This window comes from Strongylocentrotus purpuratus, unplaced genomic scaffold, assembly GCF_000002235.5.
Source record: "Strongylocentrotus purpuratus isolate Spur 01 unplaced genomic scaffold, Spur_5.0 spur5_contig_827, whole genome shotgun sequence".
Classification (NCBI taxonomy): Eukaryota; Metazoa; Echinodermata; class Echinoidea; order Camarodonta; family Strongylocentrotidae; genus Strongylocentrotus; species Strongylocentrotus purpuratus.
Window position 1 is genome coordinate 1,251,578 of NW_022145532.1, and position 7,657 is coordinate 1,259,234.

General features: G+C 42.5%; 1 protein-coding gene across 2 annotated transcripts; it reads left to right on the plus strand.

The window, feature by feature from the left end:
• Positions 1 to 6,891, plus strand: LOC100892184. Of its 2 annotated transcripts, XM_030983103.1 has the most exons (3): positions 1 to 270; positions 753 to 6,332; positions 6,815 to 6,891. In XM_030983103.1, exon 2 carries the CDS (start codon positions 875 to 877, stop codon positions 5,912 to 5,914), a length of 5,040 nt encoding a protein of 1,679 aa, XP_030838963.1. In that variant the 5' UTR covers positions 1 to 270; positions 753 to 874; the 3' UTR covers positions 5,915 to 6,332; positions 6,815 to 6,891. The 2 variants fall into 2 exon arrangements, with proteins under 2 accessions (XP_030838963.1, XP_030838956.1); XM_030983096.1 differs by lacking the exon at positions 1 to 270 and having other exon boundaries at positions 280 to 6,332.
• Positions 6,892 to 7,657: the final 766 nt, after the last annotated feature.

Genomic DNA, 7,657 nt, shown 5'->3' on the forward strand with positions numbered 1-7,657 from the left:
GTTTTTCATATTATTAAGGAAATTCAATCGTTGCAAAGGTATTTATTCGAGATCGTTTTTTCCCGTTACTTTTGTAAGCTCAAACAGTTAGAGTCGTATTTTCTTTGGATTTTTCATTCTGAAGATACCGTAGCAATTTCTTTCACGGTGGTTTTAGTACGGCATGTTCAGTTGTCACTCACTTTCATTTCAACACGTTGACAGGAAGGAATTGTCAGCTCGTCATTATTTGCTCGTTTTCAGCATGTTAATTTGTGTCCCGCCACAGAAGTAAGTTCTTTGGATTAATGATATAATTATGTAAATAATGTATTGATGATGTGATTATGTGAAACAAGAAGGAAAAGGAAAGTTATAAACAAAAGTCAAAGTTCTTGGTAAATAATGTACACGTGAAAATAGGTTGAAGTTAGGAGCACAATTTTTGTGTAAAGGAATTTAAGGTAATGTGTCAGTGAGTGAGTTGTTAGTGATTTAGTTAAAGATATGAAGGTGATTTGAAAATTGGTTTTTGATAACAAGCAATATTGTCTGCTACACTCATACACTTAGGCAATTTAGAGGATATGGGTTATTCATTAATCAGGCATTTGTAGATTCTTTTCTATGTATATAATTATAAGGAAAACATAAATAAGAACCAGGTCACAAAAGGAATTGTACATTTCAAACCATTTATTAAGAACATGTCAGACTCAGAGTATGAACAAGATAACTCAAAATATGTTATTTTTTGTGCATTATCTTTACAGATTGAATAAATACCTACACCAGTAGGAACTATACATTCTAACGGGCACATCTCGGCTTGTTCACTGATCCAAACATAATTCAATTTCTTACGAAACTCCGGGATTGGAATCAGACGGACAAGATGGCTGAAACTGCAGGCGAGCTGAAAGTTAAGAGGAGAACGGCAAAAGGGAAGCTCACAAGGGGTATGAACCAACTACAGGCCCTTTTGAACACTGAAAGATCCATCAAGGAGGTAGATGAGAGCTATCACGAATTCCGCAAACTGTATGAAAATGTGGAGGCAAAGCATGATGCCTATTCTGAGGTTCTCGATGACACCGCGTATGAAGCAGAGCAGGCGTGGATGGAGGAGTGCATGAATAGCTTCATGCAGATGAAGTTGAAGGTTGTGGACTATGTAGGCAATAGTACCGGCGCGGATGACACGGTTGACACCACAAGAGAGGCTGAAAGCCCAAGGTCAGAAGTGAGAAACACAACAACATGTCACGTACAGATAGAGAAACCAAAGTTGCCACGTTTCTCAGGAGACATCAGAGAGTACCAGACCTTCAAATCGGACTTTAAACATCTTATCGAGTCCAAATACTCGGAGAGGGACTGTATAACCATTCTGCGTACTAGTTTACAAGGCAAAGCACTTGAAGTGATTCAAGGCATAGGAACAGACTACAACGCAGCTTGGGAGCAACTAAATGTCATCTACGGTGATCAGAGGAATGTCGCAGATGCTGTTATCTACGACATCACGAAGTTCAAGAACTTGAAAGACGGAGATGATAAAGGGTTCATTGAACTAGCAGGGTTAGTGAGGAGGAGCTACAACACTCTGAAGGAAATCAACAAGGAGGAGGACATGAACAATTCTCACATGTTGTCATTGATAGAGCGAAAGCTTACGAATGAAGATCGTAAGATCTGGTTACGTCAACAGAAGTCACCAACTTTGAAGTGCTTAATGGAATGGTTGAGCCAGGAGTTGCAAACTCGTATCAGGGCAACTGCATCGATTCGAGAAGGAAGGTCAGATAGCAAGCCAAGGCAGGGTGCCTTCATACACCATCTGACACAGGAGGACAAAGGAAATGAAGGTCGCAAACCAGACTTTAAGTGTTGGCTCTGCAAATCCAATGATCATTGGGTCGATAAGTGTCAGAAGGTCGTTAAGATGAGCCAGCAGGAGAGGTACGAGTTGATGAAGGAAAACAGGGCTTGTTTTAGCTGTCTGAAACGGGCTGGCAAGGAACATCGGATGACTACATGTCGGAGAAGAAAGAAGTGTGATCGATGTTCTTCCTTTCACCATCCTTTGTTACATTCAACCATAAAGATCCAGGAATCTACTGTGGATGTTGCAAGCACCGGATCGAAAGAAACTCTTCTGCCAATTCTTACAGTCAAGGTTCGTGGTCCAAAGGGAGCGGTCATTGGCAACTGTTTACTGGACTCGGGTTCTCAGGTGACACTCATCAGGAAGGGAGTAGCAGAGAAGCTCAACCTGGAGGGTGATCCGGTTCAAATAGTAATCACAAAGATCGGCGGAGATAGAGAGACTACTAATTCTAAGTGGTATCGGGTGAAGGTAGAGTCTTTGGACAATCATCGAGTTGTTAATGTGAAAGCTATTGGACTAGATGTGATCAACGACAACATCAGAAGTGTTGAAGTTCGGGAGCTTGCAAGGATTTTCGATCTTGATAAGCTCAACAGAGGAGACGGGTCAGTTGATCTACTCATCGGTGCTGATTATGCAAGACTACATCTTGGTGACGTCAAGTCAAGAGAAAGAGGACATCTAGTGGCTACGCGAACTCCACTAGGTTGGGTGGTATTTGGCGGCAAGCCAGGACAGAGCAGTGGAAGTGTACTTAATGTACAGGTGGTTGGAAATCCTATTGACCTGCAGGATTTCTGGACGACGGAGTCCATGGGTGTGGCATGTCCAGCTATGGAGACAGATGAACAGAAGTTAATCACCGAGGCCTGTCAGAAGAAAGGACAGCAGTGGCTGGTACCGTACCCATGGTTGAAAGATCCTAGAGAACTTCCAGACAATAAGGTTCTAGTGGAGAAAATGCTCTGTGCTACTGAGAAAAGGCTGATGAAGGATGCAGAGCATGCAAAGGCCTATGACCATCAAATCAAGGAGATGGTTCAGATGGATTTTGCTAGGAAGCTAACGGCCGAGGAGATGGAGTCGTACAACGGTCCTGTGCATTACATCCCTCATCACGCCGTATTGAGACCAGAGAAAAAGAGCACACCGATACGAATTGTCTTCAACTCTTCATCAGTGTACCAAGGCAAGTGTCTCAATGATTTCTGGATGAAGGGGCCTGACTTGTTGAACAATTTGTTTGGAGTCATCATACGATTTCGGGAGAAGCCAGTAGCAGTCTGTGCGGACATCTCCAAAATGTATCATAGGGTGCTGATACCGGAATCTGATCAACACGTACACAGATTCTTGTGGAGAGACTTGCAAGTTGATAGAAAGCCTGATACCTATGTGATGCAAGTTGTTACCTTCGGTGACAAACCGGCTTCAGCAATGGCGCAGACAGCATTGAGGCTCACTGCAGAAGAGGGACGCACTCAGTCCCCAGAGGCTGCAGATGTGTTGAAGAGAGACTCATACATGGATGATATCTGCACATCTACAAATACGAGAGAGGAAGCTCAAGCCTTAACTGAGAGCATTGACAATATTCTCGCTAATGGTGGGTTTAAGGTGAAAGGCTGGACTTCAAGCACACAGCTAAAGGGAGCAGGAGGAGATGAAATGGAGAAAACTCTGATGGAGAGTCTAGCAGAGGAAAAGGTGCTAGGAGTCTTCTGGGACAGAAAAAGGGATGAGTTCTCTTACAGGGTGAAAGTTGAGAAGTTCTTGGATAAGGAGCTAACCAAGAGAATCATCCTAGGCCAGGTTTCTCGAATCTTTGATCCTATTGGCTACACAGCACCGTTTGTCATCCGAGCAAAGATAGAACTACAGAAGATGTGGGAAGCTGGCTATGACTGGGATGCAGTTCTTCCAGAGGAATGCCAGATAGAGTGGAAGAGATTCTTTCAAGAGATGGAAGAGCTCAAGGAAGTAACGTTTGAGAGATGTTTGACTCCGAAGGATGTAGTTGGGAAGCCGCTACTATGTATCTTCAGTGATGCATCAATGCACGCCTTCGGAGCATGTGCATACCTGAGGTGGGAGACGGAGGATGGAGATTACAAGACAAGATTTGTGGCAGCGAAATCACGAGTGGCACCACTCAAGCCACTGACGGTTCCGCGCCTTGAACTTCAGGCTGCAGTTCTTGCCAGCCGACTGTACAAGACGATAGTAGAGCAGCTGACGATGGAGATAGATGATGTCATCCTCTTTACAGACAGTATGATAGCCCTCTCATGGGTGAGGTCTAAGGCAAGGAACTTCAAGACGTTTATTGCTACTAGGGTAGGAGAGATCCAGAGCAACACAGACCCCAGCAAATGGCGACATATCTCAGGAGTAGACAACATAGCAGATGTGTTGTCAAGAGGACTGAAGGCAAGTGAACTGAAGGGGTCATGGCAACACGGTTCAGACTTCCTACAACAGTCAAGATCTGATTGGCCTGAGGAAGTGAAGGTTCTTACGAATCTACCTGACGTTGAGAAGGAGAGGCGTCATGAGAAGACGGTTCTAGCTGTGGGTTTAAGTTGTGACCTAATCGATTATGAGAGGTTCTCCAGCTGGAGGAAACTGGTCAGAGTCGCAACATTGGTGTTAAAGTTTGTGAAGAAACTCAAGGCTAGACGGGGAAAGCAGGAGAAAGAGACCAGTAAAGGAATGACTCCCGCAGAACTAGAGGAGGGAGAAAGGTACATCATCAGAGACGTACAGAAAGGCATGGAATCACGAATCAAGAAGGGAGAACTGAAGTCCTTGAGTCCCTTCATTGATGACTATAGAGTCATTCGAGTAGGAGGCAGGATAGATAAAGCGATGACATCATTCGAGCACAAGCATCCTGCTCTTCTTCCGTATGGACATCATGTTTCCAAGTTGATTACTCGTCATGTTCATGAGATGAGTCATAGTGGAGTAGCTGCAACAATGGCAAAGATAAGGCTAAAGTACTGGATTCTACGGGGCCATAAACTTATCAAAACGCTCAAGTACAGGTGTACTAAATGCAGAGCTTTTCTGCAAAAAACTGAGACCCAAGAAATGGCCCAGCTACCTAGGGAGAGATTAGCTCCGAATACACCACCGTTCCACTTCACATCGTGCGATTACTTCGGGCCACTAACCGTGCGAGTGGGACGCAACAAGACGTCGAAGCATTACGGAGTCATCTTTACCTGCTTGAACACAAGGGCCGTTCATCTCGAGCTGGCAGTAGATTGCAGTGCCATGGAGTTTATGCAGGTACTGCGGCGTTTTTTCGCTGTGAGAGGACAACCGGCCAGCATCCTAAGCGACAACGGCACTCAGTTTGTCGGTACTGAACGGGAGTTAAGGAAGATGACTGAGGGACTGTCCAACGAAGAACTTCAGGACTTTTGTGCTGAGAGAGGTACCGTATGGAGATTTACCACTCCAGGAGCACCACATCAGAACGGCTGTGCGGAGGCTTTAGTCAAAAGCTGCAAACATGCTTTGAAGAAGGCAATTGGGGATCAAGTGTTGGCACCATTTGAGCTTTTAACTTGTCTGGCTGAGGTGGCGAATCTGGTCAACCAGAGACCAATTGGCAGGCTGTCGACCGATCCAGATGATGGCGGATATATCTCACCGAATGACATGCTTCTGGGACGAGCATCAGGGAACGTAGCGCAAGGTCCATTCTTGGAAACGCGAAATCCGAGGCACAGAGTAGAGCTGGTTCAGCGCATCGTAGATTCATTCTGGCAACGCTGGACGCGGGACGTATTGCCACTGTTAACTCCTAGAAGAAAATGGAATGTGCATCGACGTAATGTACGCGTTGATGATATCGTTATGTTCGCAGACGCGAACTCTGTGCGTAGCAAGTGGACAATTGCTCGCATAATCGAGGTGTTTCCGGGTGATGACGGTAAAGTACGGAACGTGAAAGTAAAGACTATGAACTCTGAGTACCGTCGCCCGATCACGAAGATTGCTGTAATCTATCCCGCAGAAGGTTACGAAGATTAGGTTACACGAGAACTTTAAGTTTGAAACATTGTAAACTTAAGAACAGATTAATCTTTGCATTTTTTTTTGGATGTAAGATTTTCTTCATTTATATCATGAGGACAAATTCCCTCATTGGGTGGGGAGGATGTTTTGGTATGAAATTGTTGTTTTTCATATTATTAAGGAAATTCAATCGTTGCAAAGGTATTTATTCGAGATCGTTTTTTCCCGTTACTTTTGTAAGCTCAAACAGTTAGAGTCGTATTTTCTTTGGATTTTTCATTCTGAAGATACCGTAGCAATTTCTTTCACGGTGGTTTTAGTACGGCATGTTCAGTTGTCACTCACTTTCATTTCAACACGTTGACAGGAAGGAATTGTCAGCTCGTCATTATTTGCTCGTTTTCAGCATGTTAATTTGTGTCCCGCCACAGAAGTAAGTTCTTTGGATTAATGATATAATTATGTAAATAATGTATTGATGATGTGATTATGTGAAACAAGAAGGAAAAGGAAAGTTATAAACAAAAGTCAAAGTTCTTGGTAAATAATGTACACGTGAAAATAGGTTGAAGTTAGGAGCACAATTTTTGTGTAAAGGAATTTAAGGTAATGTGTCAGTGAGTGAGTTGTTAGTGATTTAGTTAAAGATATGAAGGTGATTTGAAAATTGGTTTTTGATAACAAGCAATATTGTCTGCTACACTCATACACTTAGGCAATTTAGAGGATATGGGTTATTCATTAATCAGGCATTTGTAGATTCTTTTCTATGTATATAATTATAAGGAAAACATAAATAAGAACCAGGTCACAAAAGGAATTGTACATTTCAAACCATTTATTAAGAACATGTCAGACTCAGAGTATGAACAAGATAACTCAAAATATGTTATTTTTTGTGCATTATCTTTACAGATTGAATAAATACCTACACCAGTAGGAACTATACATTCTAACGGGCACATCTCGGCTTGTTCACTGATCCAAACAACCACTATGCTTCACTGTTATGAACTTGTTCGGTTCAAGATGTTAACACTTTCTAATGTTAATGAATTTAAAAAATATGCTGATAAACTACTTTTACTCCTTTGTTGAGGAGTAGGGGGTGTCCCCTTAACAGAAAAAAGAGGAGGACAAATTAATATGCAGAAAAAAATGATTAAAAAAAACGAAAAGAAAGGCAAAGCCGGGAGTCGAACCGAGTACATCTACATTGTGAAGCGATGTCTTATCCACATGACCACTATGCTTCACTGTTATGAACTTGTTCGGTTCAAGATGTTAACCCTTTCTAATGTAAATGACTTTAAAAAATATGCTGATAAACTACTTTTACTCCTTTGTTGAGGAGTAGGGGGTGTCCCCTTAACAGAAAAAAAGAGGAGGACAAATTAATATGCAGAAAAAAATGATAAAAAAAAAAAAACGAGGTAGAAAGGCAAAGCCGGGAGTCAAACCGAGTACATCTGCATTGTGAAGCGATGGCTTATCCACATGACCACTGTGCTTCTCTGTTATTAACTTGTTCGGTTCAAGATGTTAACACTTTATAATGTTAATGACTTTAAAAGATATGCTGATCAACTAAATTTTCTCCTTTGTTGAGGAAGAGGGGGTGTCCCCTAAACAAAAAAAAAGATGAAAAAAAAACCCGAGGTAGAAAGGAGTAGCCGGGAATCGAACCGAGTACATTTGCATTGTAAAGCGATGTCTTATCCACATGACCACTAAGCTTCACCATTATTAACTTGTTCG